Below are 19693 nucleotides of genomic sequence, written 5' to 3' on the forward strand. Positions count from 1 at the left end.
GATGTGCTCAGACTTGATAATCTTAAAGGTTTTTTCCATCCTAAACAATGCCATGATTCTCTGATGTAAAGCACTAAAACCAGAAAGTATCTGATCCTTTGAGGGCTTTATTACACATACCTCCTTATAATTTTCATTACTCATAGGAAAAATTAAAGCTTTTCTTTACACTTGATTATATAATAAAAAACAAATTATATATACCTATTTGTTTGTATTAATACACACAAAGATTTGGAGCCTGCCATCAAACTGACAATGTAATGCAGTGAAGTAAGTGCAACTGCTGCTGGGCCTGCAGCTCAGGGGTCACACCCCATTATCTTCAGTAAGTATTCTCGGCTCTTTTTGGTACATAGTGTACAACAAATGACATAATATTACAAGTTCTGTCCATTAGCTCAGACAGGAGGATGAAAAATCAGGGCTCCAGCTCCACCACATGCCTGAGGTGCTCCCTTCCTAAACAGGGTTCAGAAGAACATGACATTGCCTTGCCACCGTACTTGGTGAGCTTGTAGCTCATCAGAAAACCTGCAGAGAGATCCTGAGCATCAAAGAGAAAACATCACAGCTGCCCATTCTTCTCCTTCCTCACCACCACTCTCAAAGCCTGTTTTTCCTTTGCTGATGACTTACAGCATGTTATTCTTGCCCTTCATTTCAGCTCCTCTTTATGGGATTCCTTTATATTCTGTTCACAGCAGTATTTCATAAGGACCATATACTGGAAAACTACTTGTTAAAGTCACTCAGTTTCCAATCAACTTTGTAAGTCAGTCAGCCTGGACAATACATTATCCTGCTGCATTATCTCTTCTGTATTGGTTAGAAACATTAATTGTTTTGTTAAAGATTTGTGACCTTTATCATGGGGTGAATACTTCTAAATTTTAGATCAGTTAAACAGATGGAACATGAATAACTAGCATGCTGTCTACAATCTGGATCCTAATGCATCTCAGATAATCAATGATATTCAGATAACTGAATAGTTGAAGTAGTTACATGACTTAAGAAAAGAAATGCCCAGAATGCAGCCTCAGCAAATCTTCTCATATTTGCATACTATATTTGTGGAAAACCCTTTGTAAAGGAAACTCAACTTTGACCACCACATTTTATGTGCATTTATGCACCTATCATATTCCCACATCTGCAGTATCAAGAAGTGTCAGTACAGCTTTATTAACAGAGCTATCCACGTCTAAACAAATTGTTTGCAGGAAAAAAAATAAAGGTACATTTTACAGTAACTTTAAAATAAGATGTAATTTAACCATGCTATCTTTTGGCATGTAATCATCTCCTACTGTTCAATACATGGCACAAAAATGGTTGCACACTAGTATTTGAAATTGATCTAATCAGGGCTTGATTTCCATACTAGTGTTATATAGAGATGACATCTTTTCATAGCAAATGGTGCCCAAACATTTGGCTCCTCTAAAAGATAGGTGGAGACTGCACAAAGCTGCATCAGGGAAATTCAGATTGGATACTAGGAAAAGGTTCTTCACTGAAAAGGGTGGTCAGTCACTAGAAAAGTCACCACAGCATCTTTGAACCTGGCAGAGTTCAAAGAGCACCTGACTGAGGCTCCTGATCATGATTTGGCTTTATGCAGTCCTGTGAGGAGCAGGGAGTTGGACTTGGTGCTCCTTATGGGCCCCTTCCAACTTGAGATATTGTGATACTTCATTTGATATCAATTTTATAAAAATGGACAATGCAAAGGACAAAATCCCTCTCAGCACAATCAGAGACGCCTTAAGCCATACCATTTACAACTGTGAGAATGCAGATGCTCCACAGGACAGAGTGGGAAAAATACACAGAGATTAGGAAAGTTCTGCTGTGGTTTCACTGCTTTCCAATCATTCTTAGCCCTCAGCCCAGAGCTTTTGTATGTTTTATGTACACAGGACCTATATGGAAACCTGTACTGTTCTAAGCCATTTTATTGTGTCTTATCACACATCAGGCCTAAATTATTCAGTCCTTGTGCTTTCATTGCATCATAGTCTGTAGGCTGAAAGAATGGAAGCAGAAAGCAAAATAAATACTCACTTAAGGAAGCCTGCTGATGCTTTCCCAGGTCAGCAGCTACTTAGGAGTGATTCTGGTCCATAACAAAGGGAATATGGAAAAAGCCACCACATCCCATCCTCTCTCCTACCCTTCTTCAAGCAGCACAAAGCTTTAAATTATATCAAAACTTGCACATAAACTCACTATAGCTATCATCCTTCAACAGCACCGTGAGCATCAAATTATAGACACCTTTAGCTACTAACAAAAGATGCTGCTTGGGTGACTTGTACTTTACCTGACTAAATTACATAAAGAAGAGGATAAAGTACAGTAGTTTCCCATTCCTTCTCTAAGTGGTGGTGTTATATATGGGCTATGAATAATTAAACAGTAATGTAATGACAATACTATGTCAGGGAGAAGGAGAGGGAAAGGAGTTGGGAGGCATCCAGTTTTTAAGATAAACAACAGGTTTGATTTTCAATCCTTTCCAATAAATAACATCCAGTGTTCTGGAAGAATGTGTCTATCCTTAAGCATTTATCTGATTAGATAAAACAGTCCTGACTGTTCAAATAAGAAGAGACTGTCTAACAGATAGATGACTAAGAGTAAAGGACCCAGGTTTCCTCCCGACTTACCCCAGCACAGCACACTGGGCCAAGCTGTTTTACCATCTATGACAGTGGGAAAATGTCCAGAATTGCTCAAGCTTCAAGGCCTCCAGGCAACAAAACCGTGAATTCCTGATTTCTATAAAGCCCTGGTTCATGCACCAGTGGGGACAGTGCCTGCTGTTTATGCGTCTCACCACCCCACCAGTGTCAAGTGGGAAAGGAAACCCCACTTTTGTCTGCCTTTGAGCAAAACTAAAGCAGCTCTTGCTTTGATTTCCATTCCAGTGTCTCTGCATCGTGCTGCTGCAAAAACAACATGTTACAAATCCAAGACATGATGTGGGAGCCAAATGGGAATGCATGGGGAAACGGGAAGAATTCAGTAAACCAGTGGGCAGAATGAAAGGTTTTGCTAATCAGTAATATTTATGAAAATGCAGCAGAAGGTAGTGCCTGCTCATGTACAGCCTGCAGTAAGACTTGCTATTTGGTTTAGCTCAATATATTGTTCAACAAAATTAAATATATTTTGCTCTCTTTGCACAGCATTTCTCGTTGTCTAAAAGCTCCTGGACAACAGGAATTTTCCTAGCAAAGGCAGCATTTACTTGACTGGGAAAAAAATGGTTGTCTTTGGATTTGCAGATTCTTATGAAATCATTGATGACAAAAACACAGAAGAGAAACAGCAAAGCTAAAGAAACCATAACAATGCACATCCATTTCTTTGCTAAAATAATCTTCTTATCAGAGCAGACATTTTGGATGACTAACATCGCTTGGAAAGGCACACAAAAAGCATCATACTGCACAGCTCTTGTTCCAAATTGCTAAACAGCAGTGCAAAAACCTACCAGAGAGAATAGCCAGCCACACTGACTTTTAAATCAACTTTTCAGAGAAAAAATAAACAAGCAGCTTAAAATCTCTAGGAACACAGACACGGTAATGATATGTATCCCATTAGGACGTAATTCTGCACAGGGGAAAAAAAAATGCACAAAGAGAAAAGCTGCTATTGAAAGAGAGAGATGTGCTGTACATAAGAATTTCCTTACTGCCTTGGGGATAAAGCAAACCACAGCTTATGCAGGTCGAGAATTTGCAGCATTGTATTAAAAATGCTAGCTCCAAGTCTAAAGCTTTTTAAATTCTAAGACTCTGCACCTTTATTTTCCTCATCCCAAAATCCTTTAGAAGAAAACAACACCTAAAGTTGAAATTTCTTTAGTGTGTTTTCATTGCAAAGGTAATTTGGAAGTAAGCAGATACCAAAGATGGATGTGACAAAGAACAAAAGAAAGAGCTGAATTGTGCCAAAAAAAGGTCTTTGGTTTTGTATCACAATTTTATGTACATAACCTGAGAAATTAGATATCCCCCAAAATGTCACATCTCAAAGAGGGATATTATGGCTGATATTGAAAGCAAACATACACACACACCCCCCTCAAGAAAATGGTATCTATGTATGTTACCTGTAGCAATCTAACAGAACAATTAATAATACTAAACCTCTTGCAACCAAATTCAATAAATGATTCAAAATCACAGAAACAAGTAGGAAGGTAAAAGGCCTAACTATGGGGTTTACTATTATATTCATTCATCCTCTCTCTTCTACAACTGGATTATTCACTGTTTTTTCATAGCACTATCAAAAATAGAAGCCTTATTCAGTGTGCCTGCATTCAGCAGGGGTCTGGTCCTGATCAGGGCTTTTGAGGCATCAGGGAACCAGACATCCAGGCTTAATAAGGGAAATCACTCGGAAGCTCCTGATCCCACTGTACACAAATAATTGGGCCCATTAACAGTTTGTTACTCCAAGTGTTTTGCTGCATAAAATTACCACAAGGCAACAAGTATGCAGTTCTGAATGTCCCCTGTTTCAAAGATCTGTGGGTACTGAAAATATGCTGGCACATAGAAAAATCACACAGGAAGCCAGGGTGTAAAGTTACTGTGCATATACACCATTGAGTTTTAATCAGTATAGACTCATAAGCACATTTCTGCAAATTCAATTAGAATTGGGCATTTTGCTGTTGTTACTATTTCCTAAGTAGTTTTATGTCAAAAATCCCAATGCAAATTAATTTTTTTTATATGTAATGTAATGGTTTAAAAGCAGAAACTAGGAAAATAAAGAAAAAAAATGCTTCTTGAAATAATCTTGTAAAGTACAATCTCTGCTCCTGGCAAGTTTTCTTTAACCATGCTTATTTCCAATAATTTAGTTAATAGGAGAATAATGAATTGAATGATTACTATCTGATTGGGTGAATTCTTTAAGCTAATTACAATATAAACCAAGAGATAAAATTCATGAATACAAATTCACAGTGCTCCTGGTTTTACAGTGAATCATCTGATTCAGTCTACTTGTTAATTTGATTCAATCTGTGAGGTGTCCATTTAAAAACCACCATGCTTTTGCTATTGCCTTGCCCTAACAGACTGGATATTAATCTACATCTGTTTTCAAATTATTTTTATGGTCATGTCCAGTTTATGTTCAGAGGATATGTTTCTTACATATATATCCCTATGTAGCCTACCATGCATTCTACAGGATATCATCTCTTTCAATGTATATGGAGCCTAACCAACCCTTTTTTCCCTTACTCAAACAATTAAGAAACAGCAATGTTAGAAACACACATTTTCAAAGTAACTGAAAAAAACCAAAAATATTCTGGTCTTAGTCTGATTAGTTAGTTTTATCTTTGACTTCCCCACAGTTCATAATTCATTTCAGTACCAAATGATTCTAAATGTTATGTTAATTTAAGTCAAATTCAAGTATTAATGTTTTTTGCATTTTCTTTGCTCTGCTTCATTCTCTTGTGGAAGAATACAGGATGTGCCAGTACAAACCCCTGCTTTAGCTTACTGTTTACTCAGAACACAATTAGAAGCTTCTTCAAACAAGGTCTGCAGTACAAGATTTCCTTGTCAGTGCAAGAACAATGTTGTCAACAAGCTAGTCAGATACAGTGGCCTAGACTCACCTGTGAAAAGATCACTTTGGAACCTTCTAGAAAGAATATTCCACTGAAGAACTGGTATCTCTCAGCCAAGGAACACACACAGAGGATGAGAAAGAATGTAAGAAAAACTCATTACAGTAGGAGCAAGATATGTGTGTATTTAAAGCACCCAGAGACACACCATCTTCTTGGAAAGTATTCTTTCAATATTCAGTGCCTTAATTGTGGTTCAGAAGGTGCTATTTGGACACTTCATATTCGAAAATTCATTTCATTTCCTAAATTATGTCATTTTTATAGAATATGGTCAATTACATGATTAACTCTACCATTATATTAGTGATACTTACAAAGTACTATAAATGTCATTACGGATTATTAAACCTCTTGTGTTATAGTATGCATCTTAAATGTTATTTTGAATTTTATTTTCAAATTAAATTTTATTTAATTTGATGCACTGTGTAAAATCAGAATAACATAACAGAACACAACATCACTCAAAAGTAAAACAAACTAAAGCAAAGGCTCTGGGATGGCTGGAAAGTAGCTTTTTCTGATGCATTTTAAAAATACATCAATACAGTGAGACAGTACAGGAAAACCTAAGTGTTAAAAAAGATGAGTCTTGCTCAAAACTTATCTGGAGAAAAGCCACACGTCACTCCAAAACCTCCAAAGATGTGAAGAAAACAACCTCCAGTTGTGAGACTCTGAGACAACAGGCTCTACCAAACAGTGTGAGACTGTGCCAAGGATGTGTCATCTGAACTGCCAGTCAGGCCTGGGGAGAGGTTACAGTGAAACACCTCTTCCAAACGCCAGCATCCTCTTCAGATGCTTCATCTCCTCTGTGGGGGACCACGAAAGGAACCCAGCCTGAAGAGCTGTACTGATGCTGCATAACCCACATGCCAACCTAACTCTGCTCTCATTTGCTCTGAGAGCTTGGAGAAAACAACCTCCACCTCCATCACTTACTGTTTATAAAATGGGGAGAAAAAAAGAAGTTAGCATCTGATCTCACACTTCTGATGTGCATTTTGGAGATGGAAAGGGGTAGAGAACAAATGGAGTCCCTACTATATAGAAAGGATAACGAAAATTTAATGGAACACAGGCTTGCTGGCTTTGGTTGTGGTATTTTTTTTTTTCCCCTCACAGGGGTGGGAGAAACCTATTATGCCTTTCCTGGATGAGTTTCCAAGCTGGAAAACAGGCCCCTAAGCTTTTCTTCCCCACAAAAGAAAAAAAAAGGAATATAAAGTCATAGCCAACTTAAGATCCATTTTTGCTGCAAAGTAAGAATCATTCACATGTAAAACTTCAAGAGAGTCTTCACCAGGAATAACTGGTAGAATAACAATTGTGCTTGCCATTAGAAAGCATGCTTTTCAACTTCTACTTTCAAAATCACGTAGGATAACAACTCTATGGTAATTAAGTCTGACAGTTCATAATTGAATTGCTAGAAGACAAAACATCACAACTCCTCAAAACCCTCAGCCTATTTTAATGTAAGATACTTGACACAGGAACTATACTAGAAAGTTGAGTAGGCTACAGCTTTAATTTTTTTAAACTAATAAGCTCTATTGGTAAGAATTTTAATGTAAATCCAGCTATAGATTTGCTTTTGTCTGAGCAAAGAAGCTTTATGCTGAAGCATTTCCATCCCTACCTACAGAAGTAGCTGTGGCAGCACTTCCATGCCAATACAAATGTGCACAGATCCTCCACAGCGTGCTGCTTTAGCTATACCCCAATTGAGTTAAGTGTTAAAATTTTCTAGGCTTAGTGACAACAATATTTTACTTCATGGTAGCTGATCCATCATAGCTGTCGGTGTGCATGCTCTTAGCCTGTGGCAAAGGCAGGATAATTTGAGTTGTTTTGCCCTGCTTCATTGAAAAGCAAGATGACTCAAATTACTTTGAGCTAGCTTCAGGCGAGGCTCGCACACTTGGACAGCTATAATGGATCAACTGACGTGCAGCAGAAGATTGGTGGGGCTAAGCCCAGTGCTGAAACAGAGCAAATGTCCTTTTTTTTATCCCCTGGCATTTGACTCCAGCTTTTGAGAGCTACAACATGTGAGTGAACAGATGAGTGAAAAACGACAAAAAGCTCCTATGTCTTGCAACCTTCTCTGAGAGCAATGTTAGCCACAGAAAAACTTGAATCCAGAGATGAAGATCTGCACAGAGCTACTCAGTTATCTCTGCTCTTAACTACTCCAGGCTTGTCAGCTTTCCTTAGCCTCCTCTTTTTTCTTTGTCATCTTGTCCTTTCCTTACCTGCTCCTGTCCCAGTCTGCTTCAACTATAATTCCCTCCTTTAGCAGCCTTAGAGAGCCTTTTCAAAACAGGGAAGTCTTCAAGATATGTCCATCAGTGGTGCCTGCAACACCTGCATACTTTACATTTTTACACTGAATTAGAATGGTATTTATCTTTTCCATCTGCACTAAGCAAAACTAGAATTAATATTATCTCAAGTGGCAGCCATGCACTGACATAAGCCCCTCTGGTTTTCTTTTCCTACATATCTGATAGCACTCACACTAAATTCAAATTTCAATTTATTTTTCCCATACATGTTGAGGTATATTTAACCATTAAAATTCAAATATTACTGTAAGTTTATCCAAAACATTCAATTTGTCAATCATTAAAACACATTACTCTTCTCAATGAAGTGTTACTAGTTATCACAAGACTACTTTCACAAATGAAACTATTAGGAAAAATGTTAAAACCATTTCCTAGTCATTATCTGGTCATCTCACACTACCTTGTACGTTCCTTCGTACCTACTGGAACAGTATGTGTTCCATAGCACATGCTGAACATGACTGCACCATAATCTGTATGCCTTCCCAAACTACTCCTAATTAATTGAGAATAGATGAGAATATTAATTGCTCCTATCTATTACAAGTACTGTAGAGAAATTCTATCATGTCAGACCATGCAGGAAACTGTCAATGCCATTAGAAATTCTCCTTGAAAACTGATACTGCAGAATGTGTCAGTAGCTTCTGATGATGTCAGATGAGAAACTGCAGCAACAGCCAAGAGCACAGTAGTGCTCCCTCCAGACGCCAGCTTTGGCAAGATGTACTGAAATGCTGAAAGAATGTTTCTGAAATTGAGATTACTGAAACGTAATATCTCTTTTTAAAACTTTACTGCACACAATTCATCAAGCCAAAGCTAAAGTTCCAGGAAGAAAAGACCATCTGTTTTTCTTTGGACTTTTTTTAAAGCTCACCTTTAATCAATTTTAAGGTTTTTTTTCATACACTGGAATGTGAGGAATTAATAACTTAAGAACTAGATCAATGACTCAATATGTCTCCTTGAAATAGTGAATCTTTTTATTTTAATTATAGTTAACTAGAAAATAACTGTCTACTTGTAATACAGACTCATTTAATCTGATACCTTTACACTTTTAACCTACAAAGGGGGCCACAAGAACTCTGGATCTATTTCCATTCCCAGCTTTGCCCTTCACCTATCATATATGACACTGGAAAGAGCATAATCTCTCACAGACCTATTTTTACACCCAAATGGGAAACTACTTATAACAACAAAAGTGCTATGCTGTATACAGCAAGGCTTTCAGAAACATGGATACGGAAGGCTTGCATTACAAACCTTATCTTAAACGTAATTTTAAATTTAATGCTTGTTTTTTTTTTTTTTAAAAAGGCATTTGAAAGATCACAAAAAAAATTGCACTGAAAGAAATATGGTATATTCACTCAAATATTTCAGAAACTCAAAGCATGATTATCACTAGGTTAAGATCTATTAGAAGTTGCATTTAGGAAATGTATCAAACGTCCCTAATCATATACATCTGACTATGTACAACTAATCCATATAAATATATGAAAAGATAAAACTGAAAGACATGATGAAAGTAGCTCATTGAAATATCACAAATGATTAACATCTAAATTATCAATTACAGATGCAGTGCACTGAAATTATCTGGTTGATTTCCAAGTGATCTTCTGGCTTTTACAAGCTCATATAATAAAATCTTTAGTTAAAAAACACAGGACACAAAAACCAAGAACTTAAATAAACACTTATTAAGGGTTCATCATATAACACAGCATGGCCTAGAGCAATAAGTGGGAGAAATTCTCCTGTCACTGATGAGATTTAGGGTTTAGACACCATTCTCTGCACTGCTCCTGCCCCAGAAAACTTCATACAGATTCATCTTGTTCCATCAATCTTCATTAAACCCAAGAGTATCACTTTCCAACAATCCTCTAATTACATACATATACAGAATATTTCATTTTTGCAAGAAAATGCCACCCAAAACACAGCCTGGCTGAACACAGAGACATGCATTTCTAAGGCCTCCCTTCAGATACACTATGATAAAATAGAAGATTATCTTTCAGAATTTTAGGACATCAAATCATGGCTTCAGTGAAAGATGCAGTTTAGCTGAACTTTCCTTCTGTGATTAAAAACCCAACACTGAAAAATAAGCAATAATGCACAAAATTGCAACCAAAGTCCTCAAAGCCAACATACTGTGGTGAATTTTTGGGGATCTGGCATAAAAATAGTGGTTTATAACACTACAGAGCCAGGTGTCAGCTCTACCACCAGAAGTTGTCATCCTGTAGTGGAAACAAGAGGAGCAAATGTCAGCATGTGTCACCTCTACACCACAAAGTGGAGGATGACTCCAGAATTTTGTTAGTGGCTTAAGCTGCTACATCAGAACAAAGATGGCATCATGGTCTGCTCATATTGACCTGACATGGATCCATCTGCCCGAGCCCACTGATTAAATCTGTTAGATATGCTCAGTTTATGCAGAAAACTGAGAATTTAATTTAAAAAACAAAAATTTAAAAATCAATCTCTGAAGGACTCCCTTTCAGGGACCAAATTTTACCAAGCACAGCTTAACATCCAAGCTCCTGGAGCTGACCTGCCAATTTTATTAAAAGCATTAACAAGGACACATACAAATGGTTGGGTTTTATTTTTTAATAATAAAACATATGTTATTTTTGAAGAGAGAAATCTATGAATCTCCTCCATGATACTCCTGATTTCATCTTCAATCACTGCTACAAAAAGTTGAATATGCAGCTGATTCCAAGATTTCAAAACATCTCTGCTGTATAATGAAGATACCTAATATGCATTTTCTCATTTCCTGTCACATTATAAGAGATTTGTCTTTTGTCAACTAAAACTGACCTTAATATGTGGCTGTTAGGAAAAAAAAGCACATTACCCTGTTGCTGCTGTTACTTAAAGAGCACTGAATGCAACACAATGCAACACTGAATGCAATCTAATGCAACAGTAGGAGAGCTCCTCAGGATGGAATCCTGCCAAAATTATCTGTTCAGATAAATGGCCTGACAAAATGCAACCATAAATAAGGTTACTCCTTCGACATCATAAAGTTGACGCATATCCTGCCCAAGCTAGTTTTGTATAAAACAGCAAATAAATCTAAGAGATAAATAAAATGCAGAGATGCTTTTATTTCAGATAAGTCTGCCTATTTATTCAGAAACCATTTGTGCAACAATTTTTGGATTATCTGAAACAATTTCTCTGAATACGTGCAACTCAGATCTCTTTCCAGCCTACATCAATATAAATCCTGATGATTTCATATCCTGCACAGAATATTTTGCATAGCCAAGTTCAATTTAAAATTAGTTATTAAAATGAACCATTAACTTTGCAATTGCCTACAGAGCTTTTTTTTTAATTTTCACAATAGTATACATTGGATAATGAAGAAAGAAGCTTGATGAGAGTATTTGGAATGGGGGGTGATACAGCACCCAAACCACAATGCTGAAAGAGACTTTGAAAAAAATGAAAACCATTTTTCATCATCCTGAAAAATGCTTTTGGTACGTAATGCAGAAATATATTTACCTACAAGAAACAGCAGTACATGTAGTATCTTAAAAAAGACATGCTTAGGCATGTAGTCCAGGTGTCCTCAAGAGATTTATGGTTTAATTGCTCCACATGCCACATATTTTACACAAGTGCTTTTTTAAATACTGAAACAGAATTTAAACCTATGTCATTTAGCAGGTTATGAACTGTGCTGGACATAATTTAAACATACTTTCCTTTCAAATTAAAGGGTTTAGTGACATACCAAATCCTGGAATGCTTTTGAGACTGGATTTGAGACAGATTTTTTCAAGTCTGAGGTAGCTGTATCGCAGCAGGCAGTTCCACAGGAACATCCAGTCCATTCGTGTGCGATGGTTCATGATAATGACACTCCTTTCTCCAGGAACAAAGCCATCTCCAGTGACAACCACCTTGGAACCACACACCATTTCCAGCAAGGCCTAGAAATAGTATCTCAGTATTATGGCTTTACTCCCAGAAGAAAAGCATCATCCCATTAGCAATAAAAATTAATTTGAATTATATAATTTCACTGATTCACTCACATTACAACTGGTAAACAAACTTCTGTTTTCTAATAAAGCAGCCAGCTTTTCTGCAGGAATAGCTGTTTAATGGAAGAGGAAACAACAACTGAGCAGCACTTCTTAAAAAGCACTCTATTCCCATCACTGCATTAGACTTATCTTTCCCTGGTTTTCCAGAAACACTATCATGTAGTAATGTAAGTGAGTCAGTATGGATTATAACTTGGTAGATAATCTAAGGAGAGACTGGTTGCACAAGTATCTATTGCCCTTAAGGTCAGGGTCACTGGCAGCACACTGTCCAACTCAGTCAGCACAGAAAAAGAAACCAGCAAAATACCACAGGACCTCTACAGGCCTTAAAGAGCTTTCAAATTACCTCCTTACTCTCTTCTTCCCCATTCTTCCTCAAAAAAAAGAACAAACACTGGGGATTTAAACAGAGCTCTAGAAAGTGAAACAACTTCTGTTAATATTTCTGCCAACTCTGTGTGTGCTCAGTACAAGCCAAACTAAACTGAAACAGTTAAGACCCACCTCACTGTCCCCTGCTGACTCCTAGAAAGGAAGTAAAATGTGATAGCAGAGTTAGGAAGGCAAAAATTTCTTACAACATAGAGGTCAGGGTCAGAGTTTCCCTGCTGGAGTCCAACTGGTACAAAAGAACTTTATTGTTTGGAGACACAAACCAAGAACTGGCTTCTCTTGACTGAGAATGCAGTGAGTGTAAGGACAGAAAACTAAGGTGGACAACATCTGAGCCTCAAAATGGTTGGATGCAAAATCTTTTCGAGACTCCTCTCCTGAACCTAAGTCCCCAAGATTCTAAAAGACAGGATCTTTTTCATAATGATATTAAAATTATTTTGGTCTAGCTCTATTGAGGGCTAAAAATCAAACTTCTAGACCGAAAAAGTTATCACAAACTAGTTTTAATAACCCAGAATTTTAAAGCCCAGGCAACTAATCGAAGAGACTGGTATTAGATTTTGGGGAGTTTGAAATGATAAAAAATTTGAAGACAAACAGAGAGTTATTTTGTATCAATACTCAGTTAAATTTTATCATGACCAGAAATAACAATCTATTTCCTTTACTGGTGATTATACCAGTCCTCCTAACTTGACTGCATTTAGTCATGATAAAAACTACAAAAGTTTTAGAATAAGAAACAGCTGAGGCCCTTTTAAAACTCATAAGGCAGAAACTATTCTACAAAAGCAGAAATTATTTGATATGCAGAAACTATTTCATATGCAATAAGGATAAAACTTATTTTATGCCACAAGGTACATTATTCTGCACACCAGTATGGCATTTTACTTCAGAAACAGTTAAACAGATCTCTAATGGCCTAGAGGAACAAAGTCCCCCAGCTTTTAGAGAATGGAACAAGAGACAGATCCCATACACATTGCCTTTCCTTATACAACTACAGGGGCTAAATTCTAAAAGGATTAAGTAACAGAATGGTGAAGGTTGACAACAATGTACCAGACAGCGGAAAATTTTCCTAGTACAATACTTGGAGCACAGTCCAAAGAATGAGTTTACAAGACATCTCACTTAGGAAGTTTACAGTTTAACAAAACTTCCTTCTGTTTACTAGTTTCACCTACTCCTTTCTGCATCTGACTGACACTGGATGAAGATGTCATAAAAAGGCCTTTTCAAGCATAAAATAAACACAGAGCATTAGCTGATACATAAACTGTGAAAGAAGAGGGGGACTGTAAATAGGCACACAGTTTAGAATACTGAGCTAAATCCTAATTCTCCACAGATAATAAGTGTGTAGGGCTTCTTTAGAGAGAAGTATAAATAGCTTTAAAAACCTTAAAATAAAATCCAAAGTGTTGGTGAACAAGCTAAATTGTGGGATTATGGACAGTTGCCCAGACCTGGATTATGTGCCACTTACCACAGGGAGTGTGAGCCAAGTGGCCACAATGCAGTCAGTGATCCAGCGGTACCAGGCTGGCGAGATAAACATCAAAGGCAGAAAAGGGCCCAGCATGAAGATACTTCCAAAGAAACTTCCCAAGAATAGTGCAAGTGCAAAGTACATCCCCTTCCATGACACCATGGCTCTGAAAAACAGGGTTGGCATTACATTAGAGACACAAACTGAAAGTAATTATGCAATTCTTCAAGTTTGTGAGCTCTGTCTGTGATTATATTCCTGCTTTTTTGCACAGCTAATAACAAAGGACAACAGCAAACACAACCAAAATATTCTTCTTCCCCAGCAGCAGTAAGAGAAGGACTTTATAAACACAGTGATTTGTAAGGTGAATTGGGATATTAAAGGGGCCATAAAACTATCAGCTACATCATAATAACCTCTCATTATTACAATATGTAGTTCCACTCAAAAACCTTCAGCAAGCTATTTTTATTATCCAAAGGTACAAAAGGGCTATATAAGAGAACACCAGCTACATTAAACTTTTTGGCCATTATCTTTGTCTGTGGTGAAATACCAACGTTACCATTTTCTAAAGACAGGAAACTTTGCTCTTCTGTTTCTCCATCCCATTTCTTCTTGCTAAACAGAGCATTGCAGAAACTCATCTTCCACATCTAACAAGGTTCTATGTGTGACCTCCATCACAAACCACTCAAACCTGAAAAGACTGACCAGCCTTTTTAAAACACCAGTTCCCTTTTCACCCCAACAAGGCAAGCAAGAAACACCCCGACCCACCCTGGCTTTGAAAAACTCATCACTTTTTGAAGTCTGCTGAACAAATTGCCCTTATCAGTTCTTTTCCAACTTGCTGCACCAAAAAGTCAATAGCCTGTGTTTTTTAAGGCATAGTCTAGACTTGAAATATTTCAGTGTCTATGCTATCAGCTACACTGTCTTATTATAAATTGAAATGTACAGTACACTGAGCTCCTTAGTGCATTATGGCAGAACACTCAGCAATCCTCCAAGCATTTCTAACAGTTACAAGCTTTCACAATTTAGCTACTACCAGCTATGACAAAGCAAATGTGGAAATATCAATTCTCTAAATTAGGCCCTAAAAATAGACTGTTTTCATCTATTTTGGACTCAGCCAATTGTTTATAAAATCAAAGGTTAAGCAGAAGTCACTTTTTAGTCACTTTACCAAATTCCTTCTTTTGACAGGCTATTTTAGAAATTGTAAGAGAACAGATAGACAGGACTTCAGGACAGGAAGCTGCTGGGTTTAATTTTAAAATGAGTAATGGAAAAGCAATCCATTAAGCCTTGTGTATTGTAACATACATGATTTATCTCAAGCATTTTTTGTACAATGTCCATAGCAATGATGTTTGCACAGCAAAGTATTTGACAGTCAAGGAACGGCAATGCTAGGGTTGCTAGGAGATGAAATTTGCAACTGCTACTTCATGTTGACAAGCAACAAGAAAATAGCTCTACTCTGAGATACTTGTAGGTTTAAACAATTTCCTAAACTGTACGGTATTTGGAGAAAGGCTGAGACAAGAGGCCATGCAAATTTTTAATGCAAGAAGGATATATAGGAAGCTGTTTTAACTTACTTCTGCAGCACAGTAAAAGAAGCAACACTAAATACAAATGTTTCCTGATATCAGAAAGATTTTGACACAATGAAATTTGAATTCAAACAAATACGTACTATTTATATCCTGGAGTAAAGATCTCTCTCCTTTCTGCCAAAAGCAGGAACTAAATAACCCCATCTGCACATATGCAATGCAAGGATCAATCCTGACACGTTAAGGGATCCTTGAAGAATAAGACCCTGAAGTTCCATCTGACTTTTTCTATTTGTTATTGCAAACTTCTGTGGGGGAAGTCCAAGATAAAGGCAGAAGAGGACAAAAAAACCCCAAAACAAAAAAACCCAGAAAAAAACAGGAACCAACAGAAAGAGGGGGTTGGGGAGGAATTATTAGTTGTAGCAAGTTAGTAGCAAGACCAGAAGAAAAAGTCTTCTCTTGATATCAAGACTCAAGACCTACTGCAAAAGGCAGCAGACAGAATCAAAATTCTATGTGCTTCATCTAAACAGGCATTTTTGAGGAGCAAATGTATCTGAACAACTGGGAACAACTTTAATACAGGTAAAACTCACTAGCAGACAGAACAGGTGTTTGTTAGGCTTTAGCCAGCTGCTCTGCTCCTCTGTGAGGTTCTCAGAGCCATCAGTCAGACACAGTGACATTTGCCAGACAGACACCACGGCTCCAAAAGGCTGCCAAGAAACAGGGATGGAGGACATGCTCCAGTTCCAAACACCTGACTGCTACACACAGGTATCCCCAGAGCTAATGGGAGGAGACATTGCTCTGTCATCCTTCTAGACTCTTAGAAAAGCAATGTGGGTCACTTATTTAGAGACTGTCCTTTTCACAGTTTACACATGGGTTCTTCCCTCAAATTGTTACACACAATCAAAGATTTATGGAAAAAAATCTTGCTGTATTTTCTGTGATAGACTGTCTCATTAATGCTTTTTTTTTTGTTTGTTTTAGATGAAAGTATCTGAACTATGGAAAAGACCTGAGGAAGTTCTGAATTTCCTTCTCTTCAACTGGCACCAAGCAGTACTTTCTTTTACATTCCAGAGTATGCATTATAAGTTATAGTGTATTGCACTGGGTTAAACATTGTGCTGTTTATTTCTAGACACAAAAGATACAGTGTGTGTTTTCAATCGATGCCATTTACCACTCTTAAAGCCACATTTTTAGTGTGATAAATACTGCATTTTGCTTATTGCTTCTATATAACACATTATATATCCTTACACATACATTTATCTAGAGTGACAGATAGATTTTGTCTCTCAATTAGCTCCACCACAACAAAGGAGAGAAAGGGAGAAAGCTTCAGCAGACCCACCTGGGAGTGCAGTGCACAAGTTTGTAAGGGCTGAGGATGCAAGGCTGGCACACAGCTGGGCCAGGCCAGGCTCTGCACACCTTGCCTGTTCTACCCATTTACCATTCCAAACCTACCACCAAAGACAGGAGGGAACTGACAATTTTCATCCTTTTGCACTCCTCAGCCCTTAAATATCTACCTTAGAAACAAGCTGTCTCTAACATATGTCAGCCATCCCAAACTAACACCTGCATTCAACCAGTAAGAGCTACAAATCAATGCAAAATATGTGCCTGCAACCTCAAAACAAGATTAAAAACCAGCCAAAGAAGGAGTACTTAATGAGGACTTGGAAAATGATCTAACACAAATGTGAAAAATCTCAAAACAAAGAAAATTGGAGCTGACTCATGTCAGAGATGAGACACCCAAGAAATTAACTACAGCGTTCGACAGGAATAGGACAAAGCAAGTATTTCCAAAGTACAGAAGTATTCTCTTACTGCTGCTGACAACTCTCTCTCTAAGGCAATGATCTCCCTTACCATGTAGGATGGCCTTTACATATCTTAAAGCCACTTTCCATTAGCTGTGTGAGTCAGAGCTGGGGGAAGACATTCAAAATTATTTTACAATTCAGATTGAAAGCTGCAAACAGTGATAAAGACAGCACCCTCATACTGGGCTTGTAAGTCTTCATCTATTTTGTGGCAGAACTCCAAGTTATTGGGGTACTGTACTTCACATGTTCTTGTTGCCATAGCAGAAGGAAAACATGCCCTGTCTCCAGGTAACTGGAAACAATAATTCTTTAAATACAATTTTCCTTTCTATTTCAGTTAATTTGAAAAATTCTTGTCTACAAGGGGAGAAAATATTTTCCCAAAGTTTTTTTTTAACTTAATTTTTATTAGAATATTTACTTGAAATTATTTTGTTATTCTATGCAAACAAAATATTTGCATAGTAACATAAAGCAAAGGTACCTTCCAGTGATTGGATTTTGGCTTGTTTTGTTTAACATCTAAATGCTCCTATTGAAGGTTCAACTGAAATGACAGACATTGATGTGATGATGATTTCAGGTTTTCAACAGACTTCTCTACAACAAAACTTTTCTTCACAACTGCTTCTATGGCTTGCAAATGGGCAAAGGATGCAAAATAAGTTTATAAGAAGCAAAAAAATTCTGAACTTTAAGGTCTAGAAGTCTCAGCATAGTCAAGACTCAACCACATGACTCATGCTTCCTTAACAGCTCCCAGCTAATTCAAAGTGCTTGTACAAACAAGTTAATTCATCTTCTAGGCTCAATGTAAAATGAGATTTCAACCTCAGCAGTGCATTGAGCAGTACTACCTGACAGAGCCAGCTGCCTGATAACAAGAGAAATCTTCAAGCACTTGGTACTACAAAGTGAGCAAATCAACTTTTATTATACTACTGAAAAAAATTAAGAAACGCTCTTTAGTGCCAGTAAAACAACAGTGTATGATTACTGGTCAGCACGTTTCCATTCAATCAGCATGGGCAATAAAACTGCTCATTAGTCTTCAAACTTGAATGGGAAATAGTAGGCACTGGATTCAATGTTCTTCCAGTCCATTACCAGTACAAAAGGTAAACATCTTCCATTAAAATCAAGCAGAAACTCACACAGACAGACAGCGATGCCTCTTCACTAACAGTTCTGCAAAGAAAGCCAGCACTTAACTACAAACTGATTTAACTTGCATTTCCTCCAAGCAGGGCAAGTGAAACAGGTGAGCTGGATATTCCAGCTCCCATGTTCAATTTTGCATTCAGAAATGTAATTTCCAAATCAGAAGATACCATTTTCACAACAAATTTTAAAACCTTTGATCTGGGTGCCGTGAATTGAAATTCCAGGAGGTGGGCAAGAGGGGAACTAAGTTTGCCAACTACTTAGGTGTCCATTAAACAAACCAGCAAATGAACGACCCTTTTTTATTGTTTTATGTTACTAAACAAAATCATCCAGACCAGAGAACAGGAGACTGACAGCCCTTCTCAGCTCTAGTGATGCAAACGAGAGCAGGTGCCCAAACAACATCAGCCAAGCAAAGTTGCAGTGGAAATGACACATTCTAGCAGAATGTTTCAAGTCCAACAAAATCACCACACTTTTCTATTTGAACATTTTATGGCTTCCTTCCATAACAGCATTTCAAAGGAAATTTTCATCAATTCTTGCACCCAGAACAAGAAACTAGTTTCTACATAGCACCGTATTTAAAAAGAAACTTGCTAGCAGCAAAGTTAGTGCAGACTTACTCAGTTGTATTTCCAGATCTACAACTCATCCCATCTCTTTGATCACGTAACTTCTCACTTGCGCCTCAGTTAAAAGAACTGCAGAAATAGAAGAGGTTCTAGGGGAAGCAATGGCAGGAGGAAGCTGAATTATTAATTGCAGAGGTAGTCACTCTAATCAGAAGTCCATGCACAGGCAGGAAGGTCCATCAATCTCCACAGAACTCTTCATGAACTACATTTTATTTCTGATCCTTCTCTTGGGCACTTCAGTATTTTAAGGAACATTCAGATATGGCACAGATCACTATCACTGAAAAAAATATGTGAAGAAACAGGCACTTGACCACTAAAACTACTTCCTTTTTCTACAATTCAAGAGATACAATAAAAACAATATAGGATAGGGCAATAAAAGGTAATTATCATCACAAGCCACACCCCTGACAGTATAGCAGATATT

The 19693-nt window shown here is 37.4% G+C and overlaps 1 protein-coding gene across 4 annotated transcripts in view; it reads right to left on the reverse strand.

Moving 5' to 3' along the window:
• The window catches only part of LCLAT1 (lysocardiolipin acyltransferase 1), a 109891-nt gene that overhangs the window by 58395 nt on the left and 31803 nt on the right, over window positions 1-19693 (reverse strand). For 2 of the 4 annotated variants that reach the window (XM_056487629.1, XM_056487626.1), the window contains 3 exons: window positions 19252-19543; window positions 14032-14200; window positions 11825-12023 (listed from right to left, as the gene is read on the reverse strand). In XM_056487629.1, coding sequence (XP_056343604.1) covers window positions 11825-12023; window positions 14032-14200; window positions 19252-19280 — 397 coding nt within the window. In that variant the 5' untranslated portion in view covers window positions 19281-19543. The remainder of the gene's footprint in view (window positions 1-11824; window positions 12024-14031; window positions 14201-19251; window positions 19544-19693) is intronic. The other 2 variants (XM_056487627.1, XM_056487628.1) reach the window with 1 other exon arrangement.

The sequence above is a fragment of the Oenanthe melanoleuca genome, chromosome 3 (assembly GCF_029582105.1).
Source record: "Oenanthe melanoleuca isolate GR-GAL-2019-014 chromosome 3, OMel1.0, whole genome shotgun sequence".
NCBI lineage: Eukaryota > Metazoa > Chordata > Aves > Passeriformes > Muscicapidae > Oenanthe > Oenanthe melanoleuca.